The sequence below is a fragment of the Oncorhynchus gorbuscha genome, linkage group LG17 (genome assembly GCF_021184085.1).
Source record: "Oncorhynchus gorbuscha isolate QuinsamMale2020 ecotype Even-year linkage group LG17, OgorEven_v1.0, whole genome shotgun sequence".
NCBI classification, from domain to species: domain Eukaryota; kingdom Metazoa; phylum Chordata; class Actinopteri; order Salmoniformes; family Salmonidae; genus Oncorhynchus; species Oncorhynchus gorbuscha.
In genome coordinates, this window is record NC_060189.1 from 40,897,034 (window position 1) to 40,920,093 (window position 23,060).

The following is a 23,060-nucleotide window of genomic DNA, read 5'->3' on the forward strand; positions in this document are numbered from 1 at the left end:
GTGGGCCCTAAGGTACCCCTGTCTCTTTGGGGTCCTGGAATTTGGTTCCTACCTTGGTTTCCTTGGTTCCTACCCTGTGGCAGCGTGTCTCCCCATAGGGGTTACTTGTCTCCCATCACGACTTGACTCTGGTGTGGAAACAGCAGGCGTTTCTACACCAACAGCATACCCATCCTAAAACATCCAAAAGCATATTCAACCCTATTCCTTTGCCACCCCTACTGTTCCACCTCCATTTACCCCCAAGGCCTTTCCCTGTTTCCCAGTATGGTGTGTAAATGCACGCATGCACACGCCCATGCACGCACATGCACACACACTAAACCTTCTTTGACTACTGAGGTGAACTGGTTTCTGGGGAAGAAAAAGCAAATGTTGTCCAGTGAAAATTGCTATTATCACAGCTTTACTCCTATTTTGTGTTCTTAATGTTGGATTTGAAGTCCACCTTAATGCCCATGAACTGTGTCCTAATAGTATAAAATGGTTGCATGTTGCATGTGCATTGGAAGGGTTGTTTATTATTCAAGTATCTTATTATTTATTTAATAAGATACTTGAATACAACTACATCCCATGAGAAAAACAAATGCTGGTTTTTATGATGGCTCTAAATATCTTTGTCAATGTTTAAATGAATTGAATGCCAGAAATATAGTGGTTCTTCTGTCGCCTGTTAGTAAAGCCTCGTGAAAACCAGCAGAGCAGCAAATGACCTCTATTTGTTAATACTTTACTCTTAACACTTCGCCCATTTCATAAACAAGACATCAATTCTAGGTTTAACATTTTTGCATGAAAACGAAAACAATAGTTTGACGTGAGCATGTGTTTAAATTGTGTTAAAATTCCGGATGCCAAATGCAAACTGTTTTCTAAAATGTTTTACATGTTTTTTAAACTTTAAACAGCGACAACCGATAATGAACGCCTTGAAATTGCCACTAAGAAATTCCCATTGAAATACGCCCGGCCAGTAGTGGACTGGCTACAAGAGAAAGGTAACCTTAACACAACTTCTAACTTTTAAATTCTCTTCTATTGAGCTCAACATTTAACTTTTTATTTTTGCATTTGCCTGCTGAACTGATACTTTGAATTTATTTTATTACTTTAAAATATGATTTTAGCATGAACTAATAACTTCCTAACCTCATTTTATTTCTCAATTCGAATACATTTGATTAGATTTTTTGGTACCCAATTTAATTACCCAAGTAAGTCTCATGATAGTTGATAATTCATAATCATTCTACTCAGTTAAAGGGACTGCTATTGAAGATAATATTCCATCCTATCTCATATTACACATGAAAAGATTATTTCATGTACTCTACATCTTGAATCCTTCTAAAATTAGCTTTACGATAAAACAGAAATAACAAAGCTCAAGTATCTCCTTAAAGTCCCTTTAACACCCATTTAAACTTGAATGCAATTTCAAATGCAAGTAGTCACCTAATGCATGAATCAATATGCTTTTGTACATCTACAATGTTGAGTCAGTTAATAATCATTTGATGTACAATCATTTTTTCATTTATTAATTCTGTAACCAGAATTCTATGTTGATGGCATTGGAGAATGATTGCATTAAACTGGGTAAACAATTTTCTAACAGCTCAACATTTTACTCAATACTTGCTAAGTTGAATTTTACAATTTGTAATATTATTCATTTTTTGTTGTTTTAGGTTACAAATATACACTTATTCAAGATGTTATGTCGGTGATATTACTGTAAATATCCATTTGGCAATAATTTTTCCCATTTGAAACTCGACAACCTCTTTTCGTGTACTGCTTTTCTCTTTCAGATTCCTGCCCTCCTGATGTATACCTTTGGCCTTAGCCCTAGCTTTTTAGACATCAGTTCCTTTCTCTGCTTTCAGGCTTAAGCATTTGCCCTAGCCTTTTAAACATTCGTCCCTACCCCAGTCTTTGTCTTCTTAGCTATGGCATTAGCTCTAGCCTTATTAGATGCAGCTGATCAGAGGCTGCCCCAAAGGGCCAGTTTGGGGAGACAGACATAAAGCTTTGACCTTTTCTCCTCCTTTCCGTCCTCCTCTCTCCTCTCCTCCCTCAGCCTCAGATCACAACCCGTAATCTTGTAATTACGGCTAACAACATGATGACCTTTCTACAGTGAATCCATCCTGGGAGACATCACCCTTGTAGCCAGACGTGTTGACCCTGTATATTTGGGGTTAGCTCCCTGGGCCCAGGCTAGTTATAGCCTCTTCAGTTGACCTTTCTTTATAGTTTCACCGTAAAGGTTTTTACAACCGACCTCATAGTGACCTCGACAATATACTGTAAGGACCTTTTGATTGTCAAGGACTTATAAGTGCACATAGTGACGTACACACACACACACACACACACACACACACACACACACACACACACACACACACACACACACACACACACACACACACACACACACACACACACACACACACACACACACACACACACACACACACACACACACACACACAGACACACACACACACACACACACACACAATGAGGTCATGGCAGACCAACATTTATCATATGAAGCCGGATCTTTGAGTCAACCAACATCTCCTCCCATTTCAAGAACAGTTTGGATATTGAATTTAAAAAACAGACCTTATTTTCCTACTCCATCTCTTGTTGTTCCTTGATGTGAATGACCTCTGTCTGATTCCATCCTTTAGGTCGTCAGCTAACGATATTCAACACCCAGGCCACAGTCACCATCGGTGGCAGCGACCGCAGTCGGCCCTTCCAGGGTCAGCTGTCCGGCCTCTACTACAACGGCCTCAAGGTCCTCAACATGGCTGCCGAGGGCAACCCCAACATCAAGATCAACGGCAGTGTCCGATTGGTAGGCGACGTGCCCTCTGTGGCCGGGTCGGCTCGCACCACCGCCCAGCCCCCCGAGATGTCCACCACCTTTATTGAGACCACCACCACCATGTCCACCACCACCACCCGCAAGCACCGCTCCTCTCCCACCATACAGGTAGGGCCTGGGGACAGGGAGGAGAGGAGAGGGGGGATATCATTGGGTGGAGTTGGTGTATGATAGGGTGAGGTAGATCTTGAGAGAGGAGGGTATGGTTAGAATTTTCATTGGTGATGAGGGTTGCTGGGCGTTCCTTTGACAAATCAAGACACCCATGTAAGTGTTTCAGGTATTAATGTGGATACCACATTTACATTTACATTTAAGTCATTTAGCAGACGCTCTTATCCAGAGCGACTTACAAATTGGACCACCATTGGCATACACAAAATCTCAATGAACATGTCACAGGAGATATACAGATGATGTCATGCTAACCTGAGAATACATGCATACGGCCATATCAACAGCATAGAGATTACCAGCCACATACCAACGTATACTATATGTGCTCCATACATGTCCCCTGAACAGCTGTGTGTGGAGGACCACGACAGCCCCATCTTCTCCCCAGAGACAGAGGCACGCTCAGAGACCCTGTGGTTTAGATGGAGAAATTAGCCTAAAGCCCTTCATATTCTCTGCCTGCCTGTTTTACACTACAAATAACCACATAGCCCAAATACCATCTTTTTTACGAGATGTTTTTATATTTTTATAGATAAATGAGGCCAGGAAAGGGAAAACTCTGGAAAACCTACATGTCTGTCGGACCTATGGGTTCAAATACTATTTTTGATTATTCAGATACGTTATTTTGTGCTTAATTGAGCTTGCCTGGTTTAATGGACTATTAGAATAGTCACAAAACATAAAACCCCATCCATTTGACACTCCAGGCAGGCAAACACTCAATGATTCTGAAAGATTTCAAATAGTGTTAGATTAGATGATTAGATTAGATACGTTTATTAGTCACATGCACAGGGTCGCGGATGTAATCGCAGGGCACAGTGAAATTCATATGTTCCGAGCTCCAAGAGTGCAGGTCGAAAAAAAGAGAAGTGAAGTATTTGAACCGAGTTCTGTGTCTGTTCGTTCTGTTTCTGGGAAACACAGAGAGAGTTATTGTCACACTTGTGTGACAATGGTGTGTTCAGGTGCGCTAGGTGTTTTTCATATTATGCAAACCATTGTGTACAAAGCCCTGCATGCTTTCTAGCACAGCCAGCCACTGTATCAGGTGTCAGTTGGGATGGTTTGTTTAGGCCCAGGTGTGGTTATGGGTGCTTTGATTTACAGGTAAGTGGGGCATATACCAGACTTTCCCCATTCATTATCTACTGGACATCTATCAAATATTATATTAATATTACACATGAAAATATTAAATATTAATTTATACTGCACAAAAATATAAATGCAGCATGCAACAATTTCAATTATTTTACTGAGTTACAGTTCATATAAAGAAATCAATCAATTCAAATAAATTAATTTGGCCTTAATCTGTGGATTTCACAACTGGGCAGGGGCACAGCCATGGATGGGTCTGGGAGGGCAAAGGCCCACCCACTGGGGAACCAGACCCAGCCAATAAGAATTCGTTTTTCACCACAAAAGGGAGGAAATACACCTCAGCTGTCCTGGTCTGGTCTCAGACGAGCCCGCAGGTGAAGAAGCCAGATGTGGAGGTCGATGGCTGGCATGGTTACACGTGGACTGCGGTTGTGAGGCCGGTTGGATGTACTGTCAAATTCTCTAAAACAATTTTCTAGCAACGGTACAGGTAGACATTCCTGCAGTCAGAATGCCAATTACACGCATTGTGGAATTGTGTTGTGTGACAAACATTTTAGAGTGGCCTTTTATTGTCCCCAGCACATGGTGCACATGTGTAATGATCATGCTGTTTAATCAGCTTCTTGAAATGCCACACCTGTCTGGTGGATGGATTATCTTGGCAAAGGAGAAATGCTCACTAACAGGGATAGAAACAAATTTGTACACAAACTCAGAGAGAAATAAGCTTTTATGGAAAATTTCTGGGATATTTTATTTCAGCTCATGAAACATGGGACCAACACTTTACATGTTGTGTTTATATGTTTGTTCAGTATATTAATATATTCTCTATTTATATTATAATAACAAAATGGGAGGACAGATTGGACATACAGTGCATTAGGAAAGTATTCAAATCTCTTGACTCTTTCCACATTTTCTTACGTTACAGCCTTATTTTAAAATGTATTAAAAAAATGCCCCTTATCAATCTACACACAATAACCCATAATGACAAAGCAAAAATAATTGTTTTTAAGTTTTGGATAATTTATGAAAGAAAAAAAGTAGAATTTAGACCCTTTACTTGGTACTTTGTTGAAGCACCTTTGACAGTGATTACAGCATCTAGTCTTCTTGGGTAGGACGCTACAACCTTGGCACACCTGTATTTGGTGAGTTTCACCCATTCTCTGCAGATCATCTCAATCTATGTCATGTTGGATGGGGAGCATTGCTGCAAAGCTATTTTCAGGTCTCTCTGGAGATGTTCGATCTGATTCAAGTCCGGGCTCTGGCTCGGCCACTCAAGGACATTCAGAGATTTGTCCCGAAGCCACTCCTGCATTGTATTTCCTGTGTGCTTAGGGTTGTCGTCCTGTTGGAAAGTGAACCTTCGCCCCAGTCTGAGGTCCTGAGCGCTCTGGAGCAGGTTTTCATCAAGGATATCTCCATTGATCTTTACCTCGATCCCGACTAGTCTCCCAGTCCCTGAAAAACATCCCCACAACATGATGCTGCCACCACCATGCATCACCGTAGGGATGGTGCCAGGTTTCCTCCAGACGTGACACTTCAGGCCAAAGAGTTCAATCGTTGTTTCATCAGCCCCGAGAATAATGTTTCTCATGGTCTGAGAGTCTTTTGGCACCATGCTGGCTGTCATGTGCCTTTTATTAAGGAGTGGTTTTCGTCTGGCCACTCTAACATAAAGGCCTGATTTGTGGAGTGCTGCAGAGATGGTTGTCCTTCTGGAAGGTTCTCCCATCTCCACAGAGGAACTCTGGAGCTCTGTCAGAGTGACCATCGGGTTCTTGTTCATCTGCCTGACCAAGGCCCTTCTCCCGCTATTGTTTAGTTTGGCTGGGCAGCCAGCTCTGGAAGAGTCTTGGTGGTTCCAAACATTTTCCATTTAAGAATGATGGAGGCCACTGTGTTCTTGTAGACCTTCAATGCTGCAGAATTGTTTTGGTACCCTTCCCCAGATGTGTGCCTCGACACAATCCTGTCTCAGAGCTCTACAAACAACTCCTTCAAACTCATGGCTTGGTTTTTTCTCTGACATGCATTGTCAACTGTGGGACATTATATAGAAAGGTGTGTGCCTTTCCAAATCATGTCCAAACTATTGAATTTACTACAGGTGGACTCCAAACATCTCAAGCATGATCAATGGAAACGGGATGCACCTGAGCTCAATTTCGAGTCTCATAGCAAAGGGTCTTAAAAGGTAACGTAAATAAGGTATTTCAATTTTTTTTATTTAAGAAATTTGTAAACATTCCTAAAAAACTGTTTTTACTTTGTCACTATGGGGTATTGTGTGTAGATTGATGAGGACTTTTATTTATTTAATCCATTTAGAATAAGGCTGTAACGTAACAAAATGTGGAAAAAGTCAAGGTGTCTGAATACCTTCTGAAGGCACTGCATGTGATGTCAGGATTACATTTGTGTCTTAGTATACTGTATGTGTCCCCTCCAAAAACTCTAAAAGCATCTTCATTCCAACTGACCTCCATCTCTCTCTCTCTCTCTCTCTCTCTCTCTCTCTCTCTCTCTCTCTCTCTCTCTCTCTCTCTCTCTCTCTCTCTCTCTCTCTCTCTCTCTCTCTCTCTCTCTCTCTCTCTCTCTCTCTCTCTCTCTCTCTCTCTCTCTCTGGCCATCTAAATCAAAATGCTTTACAAACACTTTTCAGCTTGGAGCCAATAAAAGTCTGTGGCTGAGTAAAAACATAATCACGATGACCATTTCATAGGTGCCCCCGAGAACAAATGGACCTGGCTAGTGGTCATGATATTAAAGCCATAACTCTCCACAGAGAGACTTTGACATACAGTATGGAGGGGCTAATGTTGAATGACGCGAGCTCAGCTTTAGCTAGCGCCACAAGCCTTTCTCGGCGCAGAGCACAGCTACTGTAGAGCAGTACATTGTTCCTAGAAAGGCTTTTGTGAATGTTTAACTACACCCTGATGTTTTACCCATGTTAAGTCTATAAGGTGAATGAAATCTAGAACTATACTGAACAGAAATATAAACAATCTATGGATTTCACATGACTGGGCGGGGGCGCAGCCATGGGTGGACCTGGGAGGTCATAGGCCCACTCACTTGGGAGCACGGCCCTGCCAATCAGAATGAGTTTTTCCCCACAAACAGGCTTCATAACAGACAGAAATACTCCTCAGTTTCATCAGCTGTCCGGGTGGCTGGTCTCAGCTGATCCCACAGGTGAAGAAGCCGGATGTAAGGTCGTTGGCTAGCATGGTTACACTTGGACTGCGGTTGTGAGGCTGGTTGATGTACTGCCAAATTCTCTAAAATAACGCTGGAGGAGGCTTATGGTAGAGAAATTAATATTATATTCTCTGGCAACAGCTCTGGTGGACATTTCTGCAGTCAGCATGCCAATTGCACGCTCCCTCAAAACTTGAGACATCTGTGGCATTGTGTGGTGTGACAAAAAAACATATTTTAGAGTGGCCTTTTATTGACCCCAGCACAAGGTGCACCTGTGTAATGATCCACTTCTTGAAATGCCACACCTGTCAGGTGGATGGATTATTTTGACAAAGAGAAATGCTCACTAACAGGGATGTAAACAAATGTGTGCACAACATTTTAGATAAATAAGCTTTTTGTGCATGTGGAACATTTCTGGGAAATTTTATTTCAGCTCATGAAACATGGGACCAACACTTTGCATGTTGCGTTTATATTTTTGTTCAGTATACATAGACCTAGATAGACCTATTGCTGGGAACTGAATTCTTTACAATTACAACATTTTGTAATGAAACAAGGCAGGTTTGGTCACATTCTAATTGGCTAGTGTTTTATTAGTACTCCTCTCAGAAGGGTGTGGGAGTATCCTCTTTACCTGTGAAAGGAACACAGAGCTGATCTTACCGTAACTCAGTCAAGCATCACAAACCTAACCCTGTTTTCTCTGGATGGGACTGCAGGCAAATTATATGCAAAACACAAGAGTACATCAAAAGAGCAGAAAAGAAAACAGACAAAGGAACGATGAGAGAGAGTCTCAGGTTTAGCCATATGTACGGGATATGCATGGTATACATCAACCAACAAAATGCTTACTTGCAGGTTCCTTCTCGACAAACAATAAGAAATAAGAAAAGATAAGAATATGAACATAAAGTAAATGGCTCAATAGAATATAATAAACGTTTTAGCATAAATATAATACAGGAAGGCACAATTTAGTCCAATATTTACACGTGTATTGGGGAAGAAGTGGATGGGGGGTAAGTGTATAAATTGAGCAGTAAAATAAGCATCTGGTAGCAGCAGTTGTCATGTGTGTATAGCATGCATGTACACGGAGTAAACCAAACATTAGGAACACCTTCCTAATATTGAGTTGCAACCCCCCAGCCTTAATTCGTCAGGTCATGGACTCTAGAAGGTGTTGAAAGCGAGTTGACTCCAATGCTTCCTACAGTTGTGTCAAGTTGGCTGGATGTCCTTTGGGTGGTGGACCATTCTTGATACACACAGGAACGTGAAAAACCCAGCAGCATTGTAGTTCTTGACACAATCCGGTGCACCCGGCACCTACTACCATACCCCATTCAAAGGCCCACATATGGCACACATACACAATCCATGTCTCAAGGCTTAAAAATCCTCCTCTTAAGTCTCCTCCGCTTCATCTACACTGATTGAAGTGGATTTAACAAGCGATATCAATAAGGGATCATAGCTTTCACCTGTATTTACCTGGTCAGTCTATGTCATGGAAAGAGCATGCGTTCTTAATGTTTTGTTAGTGAATGTATGTGTGAATGAGTGAGTGCATGAGTGCTAAGGTGCAAAGAACCAGAGCAGCTGGTTAGTCCAGTTCAAGTGTTCAGCAGTCTGATGGCTTGTAGATAGGAACTGTCTCTGAGGCTGTTGGTAACAGACCTCATGCTCCAATACAGTCTGCCCGACAGTAAGGCAGGGGGTGTGAGGGGTCCTTGATGATGCTGCGTGCCTACCTCAGGTAGATATCCTGGATGGGTGGGAACACGGTCCCAGTGATGTACTGGGCCGCCTTCACTACCCTGCGGTCATGGACAGAGCAATTCCTGTACCAGGCCGCAACCGGTCAAAACGCTCTCGATGGTGCAGCGGTAGTATTTGGAGAGGACCCGTGACTCTCTCTACAGCAGTCCCATTGATGTGGATTGGGGCATGTTCACTCCTCTGCTTCTTGAAATCAACAATCAACTCCTTTGTTTTGCTAATGTTGAGGGAGAGGTTGTTGTCATGACACCACAATGCCAGTTCACTTACCTGCTCCCTTACTCTTCGTTGTTGGTTATCAGGCCTACAACCATAGTGTCGTCAACATAACTTGATGATGGCGTTGGTGTCGTGCAAAGCCACGCAGTCGTGGCTTAACAGTGAAGACACACCCCTGGGGGGCCCCTGTGTTAAGAGTCAGTGTGGAGGAGGTGTTGTTGCCAATCTTCACAACCTGTGGTCTGGTCATCAGGAATTCCAAGATCCAGTTGCAGAGGGTGGAACATTACCATTACAGACCATTACTTAAACTTCCTCATGAACTGTAGCTTCTTCCGTTTCTCTTAGCACAATTCGTTCCACTTATATAGATCCCGAGGACATTTTATTTAATCTTTCATTTCTATATGGATGGGAGGTTTAGAAAGCTGTGGTCCTTGTCACATGCGACGCAAGTCTGAGTTGTCGAGCATCAATTTAAGTTTGAGTCTGTATTGTCTTTTTGCGTCTCTAAAGGATTTGCGGAGCTCGTAGAGAGAGCGATAGAGACAGATTAGAAATGAAGAGAGAGAGAGAGAGAGAGAGAGAGAGAGAGAGAGAGAGAGAGAGAGAGAGAGAGAGAGAGAGAGAGAGAGAGAGAGAGAGAGAGAGAGAGAGAGAGAGAGAGAGAGAGAGAGAGGCCGTCTGGTCAGTGGGTTGAGTGGCCTTCAATCAATGTACTCATATACTCCCCATCTCACTACTCATGTCTGTAGAAGGCATGTATAGCAGTACTACAAAACTGTAAGCCTATGGTATACCTCTGTGTGGGGTTAGTTAGTGGTGTGTGTGTCAGTGTAGTGGAAATGGCAGGGGGATTCTCATTAAAGTAGGCTAGGTCTCAACAGTAGGCTAGGTCAACAAGCTGCTACTACACACACACCACACAAAGTGGCCCTTACAGTCATGTTTGCTTTCGCTCGTCTTAATTTGAGCAAACAGGATGGGTAAACAAGCTGTCCGTCACAGTTTGCAGGTAATCTAATTGTGCTCCTCAGTGTCTGAAGTGGCATTTCTGGGGGAGAGTGTGTGTGTCTATTTACACAGTGCGGTCCGGAATTATTGATCCCCTGATGAAGATGAGAAAAAAATACTGTATAGTAAATAATACAAATGCTGATCGATATTGTATGCTCAAAAAAAATGAAAAATTATATACTTTTTTACTAATACAATTGCTCAGAGTAGGAGAATTTGTTTGACAAGTAATGTTTTTTTAAAAGATAGGGGTCAAAATGATTGCCTCCCCTGTTTTCAATACTCTTGCACCCTCCCTTTGCAAGGATAAGGACACTAAGCCTTTTTTGGTGAACACATTGGGAGGGATCTTAGACTAGTCCTACATACAGAATATTTCCAGATCCTTGATATCCTTCATCTGTGCTTCTGGAGACTGAGATGGTCATTGCAAAATGTTGATTTTTGTGGACAATTAACCAGTTCTTTTGGGATTTTGATGTGTGCTTGGGGTTATTGTCTTGGCAGAGGCAACCTAGTCTCAGTACCAGTATTTTTAACTAACATTCCAGTCCTTATCACTCCTTTCACTTGCCAAAAAGACTGGCCTTTCAGCACTCTCAATGTTCAATATGCAGCCAGATTTACAGTACAGTTGCTGGTTGGTAGTTGGAAACAATATGAATTTTTTCCATGACAACATTATGGAACATGGGTGCGCGCAAATACGCCAAATACAATACCGTTACGACATGCTACAGTCATTCCTTTGAGATGGCAGTGTCAATGCAAGATCATGTTCTTCAAAGTGGTGAGAGCGGATTCCGTAATGAGAAAAATAAATAACGATAGGAAAACATATTAGGCCACAAGATTCAATTGAGCTACATTTGCTTCAGTTGCATCCCATTAATGAGAGGAAACAAACGCAAAACTGGCACCTGTCGTCAGTCCTCCGCACTTCATGACTTCCTTACATTTTTACAATTTTGTTATGCTCATTTCATCATTATTTCATTATTTGTCCCTCCTCTCTTATTAATATGGAGGCCAGACAGGCTACTTTAGGATACTTTCTGAATGGACATTTGTTTTTCCCAAACTGCCCCCTGTAATTCTTAATTATTTTTAAAATTCAATTGAGTCTATGACGGAAGCTTGTTTAAAAGAATTCCAGGTGTGAAGATAGTGTTTCATGTCTGTGCGATAAATGACTACAATGATCACTGGTGCTTAGCTGCCAAATGTAGCTTATAGTTGTCCACATAGGCCTAATATTTAAATTGAGGAAACGTGATTATAATCATTATTTTAGCGATCCACGTTAGACGTCCCTCCCAATGAAAAATCACATTGATCACATTGGCTGTGTCACGCCTTGGTCTTGGTATTTTGTGTTTTCTTTAATTATTTGGTCAGGCCAGGGTGTGACATGGGTTTATGTTGTTGTATTTCGTATTGGGGTTTTTGTATTATTAGGATTGCGGCTGAGTAGGGGTGTTGTATGGGCTTGGCTGCCTGAGGCGGTTCTCAATCAGAGTCAGGTGATTCTCGTTGTCTCTGATTGGGAACCGTATTTAGGTAGCCTGGTTTCGCTTTGTATTTCGTGGGTGATTGTTCCTGTCTCTGTGTAGTTTCACCAGATAGGCTGTAATTTTTTGTTGTTTTTGTATATGTATAAGTTATTTCATGTATCACGATCTCTTCATTAAAGACATGAGTAACCACTACGCTGCATTTCGGTCCGACTCTCTTTCTACAAACGAAGAACGCCGTTACAGGCTGGTGCTAAAAATGTAGTAAACGGGAAGCTTCTGTTCTCCCCGCGGCATGTTATGTTTCCAATGAAATGTATTACTTTAGAATGCCCTATGTTATAATGTTTCCAATAAAATGTATAAATGATGATTATAAATATTATGGTTAGATGATACCTGTGAGGGTTATCGAATTAGGATCAAGTCTACTGATCTCCTAATGCTCATTAATGATAGAATGTTCATATTTGAAGATTGCTGAACTGCCAGTCTCTTTGGCAAATGACAGAAGTGGCAAGGAGTGGAATGTAATACCTCAACAGAGATGGCAACCAGGCTAAATGTCCTGGTACATGGTAAAGTTCATGATGCCCTTGACCTTAAGAAGGGCCCCAGGACCAGTGGAAGCAAAATTGCCCCATAACATCAAAGATCCACCACCGTATTTTATAATAGGGATGAGGTATTTTCAGCATATGCATTGCTCTTTCGAAGGCCAAACCCAATGCTGGTGTGCGTGGCCAAAGACATATATTTTTGTGTCAAATGACTATAGCACTGGTTCCAATCCAATCCTAGCCGAAAAATAAATTAATAAATAATAACTTATTTTTTTAAATGTAAAACAAAATGTGTGAACTAGGCCTTTATTGCTTGGACAAAACTACTCCTCAGCACCCCCAGTATAGAGCTCAGTGGGGGCTCCTCAGAGGAGAGAGGGGAAGACAATCTACCTCAATGAATTTCATAAAAATTAAACACTAAAACAGTTCTGGGATGAAACTATACTAAATATATTCACGTCACCAAATAATTAATAAATACACACTGTTTTGCAATGAAGGTCTACAGTATCCTCAACAGCGCTCTCTGGCGTAGCACCATGGTGTAGTCAGGACAGCTAGTGAAATAAAATAAAAATGTATTTGTCACATACACATGGTTAGTAGATGTTAATGCGAGTGTAGCGAAATGCTTGTGCTTCTAGCTCCGAAAATGCAGTAATAACCAACGAGTAATCTAACCTAACAATTCCGCAACTACTACCTTATACACACAAGTGTAAAGGGATAAAGAATATGTACATAAAGATATATGAATGAGTGATGGTACAGAACGGCATAGGCAAGATGCAGTAGATGATATAGAGTAAAGTATAAACATATATACAGTATATGAGATGAGTAATGTAGGGTATGTAAACATTATATTAAGTGGCATTGTTTAAAGTGGCTAGTGATACATTTTTTTACATCAATTTCCATTATTAAAGTGGCTGGAGTTGAGTCAGTATGTTGACAGCAGCCACTAAATATTAGTGATGACTGTTTAACAGTCTGATGGCCTTGAGATAGAAGCTGTTTTTCAGTCTCTCTGTCCCTGCTTTGATGCACCTGTACTGACCTCGCTTTCTGGATGATAGCGGGGTGAACCGGCAGTGGCTCAGGTGGTTGTTGTCCTCGATGATCTTTATGGCCTTCCTGTGACATCGGGTGGTGTAGGTGTCCTGGAGGGCAGGTAGTTTGTCCCCGGTGATGCGTTGTGCAGACCTCACTACCCTCTGGAGAGCCTTACGGTTGTGGGCGGAGCAGTTGCCGTACCAGGCAGTGATACAGCCCGACAGGATGCTCTCGATTTTGCATCTGTAGAAGTTTGTGAGTGCTTTTGGTGACAAGCCGAATTTCTTCAGCCTCCTGAGGTTGAACATAAAACTTACAACCCTCTCCACTACTGTCCCGGCGATGTGGATAGGGGGGGTGCTCCCTCTGCTGTTTCCTGAATTCCCCAATCATCTCCTTTGTTTTGTTGACGTTGAGTGTGAGGTTATTTTCCTGACACCACACTCCGAGGGCCCTCACCTCCTCCCTGTAGGCCGTCTCGTCGTTGTTGGTAATCAAGCCTACCACTGTAGTGTCATCCGCAAACCTGATGATTAAGTTGGAGGCGTGCATGGCCATTCAATCGTGGGTGGACAGGGAGTAAAGGAGAGGGCTCAGAACGCACCCTTGTGGGGCCCCAGTGTTGAGGATCAGCGGAGTGGAGATGTTGTTACCTACCCTCACCACCTGGGTGCGGCCCGTCAGGAAGTCCAGTACCCAGTTGCACAGGGCGGGGTCGAGACCCAGGGTCTCGAGCTTGATGACGAGTTTGGAGGGTACTATGGTGTTAAATGCTGAGCTGTAGTCGATGAACAGCATTCTCACATAGGTATTCCTCTTGTCTAGATGGGTTAGGGCAGTGTGCAGTGTGGTTGCGATTGTGTCGTCTGTGGACCTATTTGGGCGGTAAGCATATTGGAGTGGGTCTCGGGTGTCAGGTAGGGTGGAGTTGATATGGTCCTTGACTAGTCTCTCAAAGCACTTCATGATGACGGAAGTGAGTGCTACGGGGCGGTAGTCGTTTAGCTCAGTTACCTTAGCTTTCTTGGGAACAGGAACAATGGTGGCCCTCTTGAAGCATGTGGGAACAGCAGACTGGGAAAAGGATTGATTGAGTATGTCCGTAAACATACCAGCATGCTGGTCTGAGGACGTGGCTGGGGATGCCGTCTGGGCCTGCAGCCTTGCGAGGGTTAACACGTTTAAATGTTTTACTCACATCGGCTGCAGTGAAGGAGAGTCCACAGGTTTTGGTAGCGGGCCATGTCAGTGGCACTGCATTGTCCTCAAAGCGAGCAAAAAAGTAATTTAGTCTGTCTGGGAGCAAGACATCCTGGTCCACCTCTGGGTACATTGGCTTCTATGCAAAACCTAGGAGGTTCATGGTTCTCACCACCTTCCATAGACTTACGCAGTAGTCCTCCAACCAATCAGAGCTCTTGCAGCATGAACTGACATGTTGCCCCCCAATCAAGGGATCAGATAAATAATCTGGTACTGAAAGCATATGCTACAGCTATCTAGCACTGCAGTGCATAAATGTGGTGAGTAGCTGACACAGAGAGAAAGACAATAGTTGAATAGTTTTGAACAAATGAATTTCTTCAAAAAACGAAGGAGAAGCGAGAGAGAGAGCGTGCTATATTTTGTTGTATTTTTTTTTCACTTTCACTTACTTAGCTAGTGAATGCAGCTAGCTTGTTTAACCTACTCAAACACCTGGCTCAAACAGAGAGGAATGATATGTTAGCTAGCTGGCTATGGCTATCTATCACTGGAACTCTTCCAAGTCAAGGTAAGCTTCTGGTTAAATTAGTTTATTGCCACCGGGGTCCGCTGGTGTAACTGCTAAACTGCTTGCTGTACACTGTACTGCATGATTCTAGTGGGTTTACTAACGTGTTAGTTCTAGTAGCTATGTTGACTGTGACGTTATCTAATATGGTGACAACGATGTAGGCTGTGTGTAGTGGTTAGTGATTATGGTATGGCTTGGTTTGGCTTGGAAAGGTTTTTTCACCTGGTCACAGACAGCTGTTGTGTTGTGCAATAAAGTCCACAAGCGAAGGGAAAGGTGAGAGGAGGAAAGCGTATTAATGCGAGAAGGAATTATACAATGAGCAAAGTGATTGTGCTGTTTGTATGCGGCTGCTATGAAAGTGAGCCGTGTTTGCGGGTGATCAGGGGTGTATTTATTCCGCCGATTCTGTTGAATAATATTTCTTAAATGGAAGCAAACGGAATGAAAAGGGGATAAACATACCTGAATTTGTCCTTTAAAAACTCTTGTTTTCAACTGTTGGACTAATGTTTAAACCCTAGATCAGCTAGATGTTGGAGTGTGCAATGCGGTATTGAATGTGTCACTTTCTGTCATCTGCATTACTCAAATTTGTCTCTGAAAACTTTTATTCATAGGCTAGGTTGTATTAACCTCATGATGGATATAGAGAAAATTCAAGTATCATGTAGTAGCATAAACCTATTGATGTTACATTGAACTGGGTGAATGGAATTTGAATGACAGTGATATGCTGTAATAGAAATAAGGCCATGCTCATAACAAAAAATGATCGTCCTCCCTCATCTTAAACGGCACCGACCGTCACTGATAGAGCTTAGATAACAAGATGAAATAGATTGTTTTTAAACAGTGTAGAGCTACAGTAGAATGAACATGGTCAAGCCTCCAGGTTCTCCATTAACATCCTTTTAATACATTCTGACTTTCAGTGCAAGTTTGCTCATGAGACAGAAAACAAATGAGGGAGAGAGAGAGAGAGTGTGAACAAGGGAGGAGAGAGAGGCAGTGTTTGATTGGCAGCCATTTAAAAATGCACAACATTGTCCTCCAGGCCGTTCTCTTCAGTCATCCGTCTTATCCACCACATTTAAAAGGTAAATTCAGTTTGTACTGTTTATTTCCAGCTTTGTTTGTCTTCATTTGTTGTTCCCCATTGGCTGCTGGAATAATTGGTAGAGTTGAGGTTAATTGAGCTAATACAGTCACTAGGAGAGATTGGGGTAAGTTGAGACAAAGGGTTAGTTGAGCCACCTCTTGTTTATAGGAAACTGTACACAAAATGAACCAGCTAACCAAATATTGGTTGATGTCATAGATGTCATAATTTCAGTCTGTGAAGGAAGAAACCACATGGAAAAAGTGTTAAGCAAGATAGGTCCCCCAAAAATATTTTCACAAAGGTTGAAAATAGAGGTTTCATGATGCTTGTATCTAAACCGAAGTATATTGTTTTAAGAATGTTTTATACATCAGTTAGGGTCTCTATAAGCAACAAATTGAGGTCCTAAACCTAGCATGAAAGTGCATCCGTGTAGCTGTGTGTGCTGATATAGTCAACATTTTTGCCTTGTGGTAAATTGAGCCAATGGCCATGGGGTAAGTTGAGCCGATGGCCACCATAATTCATACAAATTATGATTACATTTGTCAGTTTTATGCATAATATGAGCAGTATTGACCTGTGTTTTGAACCCCACATTTTAAGCAATTTAAATAGGACTCGTTTTACTGTGGATATACAGTTGAAGTCGGAAGTTTACATACACCTTTGCCAAATACATTTAAACTCAGTTTTTCCACAATTCCTGACATTTAATCCTTGTAAAAATTCCCTGTCTTCGGTCAGTTAGGATCATCACTTTATTTTAAGACTATGGAATGTCAGAATAATAGTAGAAAGAATGATTTATTTCAGCTTTTGTTTATTTTTTCGTTCTTTCTTTCACATTCCCAGTGGCTCAGAAGTTTACATACATGCAATTAGTATTTGGTAGCATTGCCTTTAAATTGGGTCAAACGTTTCGGGTAGCCTTCCACAAGAGTGAATTTTGGCCCATTCCACCTGACAGAGCTGGTGTAACTGAGTCAGGTTTTTAGTCCTCCTTGCTCGCAAACTCTTTTTCAGTTCTGCCCACAAATGTTCTACAAGATTGAGGTCAGGGCTTTGTGATGGCCACTCCATTACCTTGACTTTGTTGTCCTTAAGCCACTTGGTCACAACTTTGGAAGTATGCTTGGGATCATTGTCCATTTGGAAGACCCATTTGCGACCAAGCTTTAATTTCCTGACTGATGTATTGAGATGTTGCTTCAATATATCCACATAATTTTCCTCCCTCATGATGCCATTTATTTTGTGAAGTGCACCAGTCCCTCCTGCAACAAAGCACCCCCACAACATGATGCTGCCACCCCCGTGCTTCACGGTTGGGATGGTGTTCTTCGGCTTGCAAGCTTCCCCCTTTTTCCTCCAAACATAATGATGGTCATTATGGCCAAACAGTTCTATATTTGTTTGACCAGACCATAGGACATTTTTCCAAAAAGTACCACCTTTGTCCCCATGTGCAGTTTCAAACCGTATTCTGGCTTTTTTTTATGGTGGTTTTGGAGCAGTGGCTTCTTCCTTGCTGAGCAGCCTTTCAGGTTATTTTGATATAGGACTAGTTTTTACTGTGGATATATAAACTTTTGTGCCTGTTTCCTCCAGCATCTTCACAAGGACCTTTTCGCACCAAAGTACGTTCATCTCTAGGAGACAGAACGCGACTCCTTCCTGAGTGGTATGATGGCTGCGTTGTCCCATGGTGTTTATACTTGCGTACTATTGTTTGTACAGATTAAAGTGGTACCTTCAGGGCATTTGGAAATTGCTCCCAAGGATGTACCAGTCTTGTGGAGGTCTACATTTTTTTTCTGAGATCTTGGCTGATTTCTTTTGATTTTCCCATGATGTCAAGCAAAGAGGCACTGAGTTTGAAGGTAGGCCTTGAAATACATCCACAGGTACACCTCCAATTGACTCAAATTATGTTAATTAGCCTATCAGAATCTTCTAAAGCCATGACATTATTTTCTGGAATTTTCCAAGCTTTTACCTCATAGTCCGCCCCATCCCGCATGCGGGATCGTGACTACAGCCTCAAGCTCATTACATTTACATTTACATTTAAGTCATTTAGCAGACGCTCTTATCCAGAGCGACTTACAAATTGGTGCATTCACCTTATGACATCCAGTAGAACAGTCACTTTACAATAGTGCATCTACATCTTAAAGGGGGGGGGGTGAGAAGGATTACTTATCCTATCCTAGGTATGTATTCCTTAAAGAGGTGGGCTAACGCAACGTTAGCGATTTCTAAAAATCGCAAATGAAATGAAATAAATATGCCTGCTCTCAAGCTTATCCTTTTCTTAACAATCCTGTCGTCTCAGATTTTCAAAATATGCTTTAGAACCAGAGAAAATCAATAATTTGTGTAAGAGTGGTGATAGCTAGCTTAGCATTTAGCACGCAACATATTCACAAAAACCAGCAAAGGGATCAAATAAAATAATTTACTTTTGAAGAACTTCAGATGTTTCAATGAGGAGACTCTCAGTTACATAGCAGATGTCCAGTTTTTCCTGAAAGATTCTTGTGTAGGACACAACGTTCCGTTTTGTTACTATGCATTTGGCTACCGAAACTAACCGAAAATTCAGTCACCTACACGTCGAACTTTTTTCCGAATTAACTCCATAATATCGACTGAAACATGGAAAACGTTGTTTGAATCAATCCTCAAGGTGTTTTGTCATATATCTCTTCATTGAAATGCCAGTCCTAGAAGCCTGCATTCTTCTCTGATTCGGATGGAAAAATACTGGTAGGTGACTTTTGCGCACCAATTTCCACGCAGACACCGTGCGGGACACTTGGCAATTGTAGTCTCTTATGGTCAATCTTCCAATGATATGCCTACAAATACGTCACAATGCTGCAGACACCTTGGGGAAACGCTAGAAAGTGTCCGTTCATTCCTGTCGCATTCACAGCCATATAAGGCGATCATGGAAAACGTACCCTCAAAAATCCTGTTCATTTCCTGGTCGCTCAAACATCTTGGTTTTGCCTGTAGCTTTAGTTCTAAGGCACTCACAGTGAAAATCTTTGCAGTTCTGGAAACGTCAGAGTGTCTTCTTTCCAAAACTATCAATACCAAGCATAGTCAAGCATCTTTTCGTGACAAAATATTGCGCTTAAAACGGGCACGTCTTTTTATCCAAAAATGAAATACTGCCCCTAGAGTCTTAACAGATTAAAGGCACAGTCAACTTATTGTATGTAAACCTCTGACCCACTGGAATTGTGATTACAGTGAATTAGAAGTGAAATAGTCTGTCTGTAAACAATTATTGGAAAATTACTTGTCATATGCACAAAGTAGATGTCCTGACCGACTTGCCAAAACTATAGTTTGTTAACAATACATTTTTGGAGTGGTTGAAAAACGAGTTTTAATGACTTAAGTGTATGTAAACTTCTGACTTCAACTGTACATATACAAAATTGTTTTGGGGGCTTACCTGTTTTGCATGTTGTTTTGGAATTAATTTGTGTCACATATCAGTTTGCAAACAATGTAATTAAATATATACGTATCAATTAGATGATAAAGCTGCATACACACAGTCTCTTTTTTGTTTTCTTGAGTTAGGCAGCTCCAAAATGCAGGTGTTTCAAGCCTAGCTTAGTGCTTTCTGTGGTGGTGGGGCGAGCCAGCAGAAAATAGGAGCATTGCACCATGATTGACTCAGTGTTCTGTCACTCATGGCACAGTACGTCATCGCCACGTTTAAGTCCTTAGTAAGGGTAGACATCCAGAATTTCAGCCCATTGCGTCCTGCCACAGAGTTATATTACAAGTGCCCTTCCAAGAAGGCTCAAGGTCATTGGCCACAGATAAAATGATGTTAAATCACTTTATATGTACAGTAGCTTTGATTGGACTGATGTCAACATCAACACAAGTCTTAGCTAGCAATCATCATCATGAATTAAATTGACAATCTTACTAGCAAATCCTTTTTAATCCTTGTCATATGAAGAGAAATAATGAAGAGAAATTATAGATAAAACTTATCGGTGCTCATCGGCCATTATACAACAAGTTGGAAATCGCAAATTTAACAATGGTTCAATGGAGTGGCTGTGTTTTTCTTTTCTCGAGTTCCCACCATAAATCCAGAGAATGCCAGACTTTGGTGACAAAGTTTGATGACAAAATTTGCCCAAAGTGGACAGCCTTCACAAGGTGAGTCCAAAAATGTCTTGCATGCCGCTGCATAAACGATATAATATGCAAGGGAGATAGGTATTCTGTAGCTAAGAAACTAATACTAAGTGTATGTTGTATGTTAGTAGCCCATGTGTCTCACCCTAATAATTTGGTCTATTTTCACCAATGCTGTTTTGTAAACACATCGTTCGTGGCCAGTGTTTGCTTGTTAGCGTTTGTACAGCTTTGACAGTGCTACTGACAGTAGTGGTGGCGCTTGGCTTGCACGTGCACATTCACCACACACAACATTCTGTAATTAAATTGTGTCATTTGACTTGTCAAATTAAAAGCTTATTTAATGTGTCAAATAGTGTTCTATCTTTTTTGACACGCAATGACCCAAACAGCATTCAATGTGCCTCACCCTAATAATTTGGTCTATTTTTGCCTCTTAATTTCTCCTACTGTTCGAACTTGGTGGTGCACATGTAGCCTATAAAATGTTTTAGAGAAATGTAATCATTGAATATTGTAAGAGCTTTCATTGTCTGTTTATATGCCCCCTTTATGTATCCTACGATTTTGGCTTGTTGTACAGGGAGTACACTGTAAGAATGGCCAATGTTCTGATTTCTGTCGCTGTACATTTCAAAAGTGCTGAACAAATAGTTATATTGACTACGTCCGTGGCTCGCTCATTAATGTCTTAAACGAAATAACGGATTGCTTGTTATCCGCTTGTCTTACCCTTATGTTTGTACATCTCAATTGTCAGTAGAAACCACATTTGTTTAAGCAAGTCAGCCATATCAGCTATGTTTTTTTTAAAGGCAGTAAATGAGGCTGAATGAACTGTTTCGCTGACAGACAAGGCTCTGCTGAAAGCCAGGTGTAGCCGTGGTAAGGTGTTGGGACTGCTGTTGGGACTCTGCTGTTGGGACAGCTTTATGTAGGCCCTAACAGTTTATGAGCACTGTTTGTCACCGTTGTAGTGCAATTAATGTATTGTTTAGTGTTGGGTTGTGTAGTGGCTTTGCTGGCATGCATCCCACATTTTTGTTTTCCCCACCAAGATTTACATGCTAAAATCGCCAGTGCATAAGAATAGTATTTTTGCGATGTGTCATGCATATGAACTCAAGATTGTTATTGTTACAGAGCAGACATCATCGTGCCCTGTGTATACAAATGTAAAACAAGAAGGGGCGTATTCCGCCTTGAAGGTTTTTGAGAGAGCAGCCAAGGAAGTGAGAGAAGGGAAGATGTTCATTCAAGCAGCAGCAAGGGAGGAAACAATTTTCTGAGTGACACTGAACAGGTACCTCTATATTGATAAAATAAATCAAACAAATCAAATTCTATTTGTCACATGCGCCAAATGCAACAGGTGAAATGCTTACTTACAAGCCCTTAAACCAACAATGCAGTTTAAGAAATAGAGTTTAGAAACTATTTACTAAATAAACGAAAGTAAAAGATGTACACAGTAAAATTACATAACACTAACACGGCTATATACAGGGGGTACCGGTACCGAGTCAACGTACGGGGGTACAGGCTATTCGAGGTAATTTATACATGTAGGTAGGGGTAAAGTGACTGTATTCCGGGTGGCCATTTGATTAATTGTTCATCAATTAATTATACCTTGGGGGGTAGAAGCTGAAACAAACATATACTGTACCTGTGCAAAAGAGAGACTATGATAGAGTAGCAGAGGGAATTGTTATCTCCCATACGTAGAATGTATGCACACATGACTGTAAGTCGCTTTGGATAAAAGCGTCTGCTAAATGGCATATATTATTATATTATATTATTATCTGATGACATGGCGTCTGAGCTTGCTAAACATATAAAGCAGGTACAGGAGGTATATATATATACAGTGTTGTAACAATGTACAAATGGTTAAAGTACACAAGGGAAAATAAATAAGCATAAATATGGGTTGTATTTACAATGGTGTTTGTTCTTCACTGGTTGCCCTTTTCTTGTGGCAACAGGTCACAAATATTGCTGCTGTGATGGCACACTGTGGAACTTCACCCAGTAGATATTGGAGTTTATCAAAATTGGATTTGTTTTCTAATTCTTTGTGGATCTGTGTAATCTGAGGGAAATATGTATCTCTAATATGGTAATACGTTGGACAGGAGGTTAGGAAGTGCAGCTCAGTTTCCACCTCATTTTGTGGGCAGTGTGCACATAGCCTGTCTTCTCTTGGTAGCCAGGTCTGTTTACGGCGGCCTTTCTCAATAGCAAGGCTATGCTTACTAAATCTGTACATAGTCAAAGCTTTCCTTAAGTTTTGGTCAGTCACAGTGGACAGGTATTCTGCCACTGTGTACTCTCTGTTTAGGGCCAAATAGCATTCTAGTTTGTTCTGTTTTTTGTGTCAATGTGTCAAGTAATCATCTTT

The 23,060-nt window shown here is 41.4% G+C and overlaps 1 protein-coding gene across 20 annotated transcripts in view; it reads left to right on the forward strand.

Moving 5' to 3' along the window:
* nrxn3a (neurexin 3a) overlaps window positions 1–23,060 on the forward strand; it is a 488,613-nt gene that overhangs the window by 423,468 nt on the left and 42,085 nt on the right. For all 20 annotated transcript variants that reach the window (XM_046308247.1, XM_046308250.1, XM_046308262.1 and 17 more), the window contains 2 exons: window positions 912–1,001; window positions 2,709–3,016. In XM_046308247.1, coding sequence (XP_046164203.1) covers window positions 912–1,001; window positions 2,709–3,016 — 398 coding nt within the window. The remainder of the gene's footprint in view (window positions 1–911; window positions 1,002–2,708; window positions 3,017–23,060) is intronic.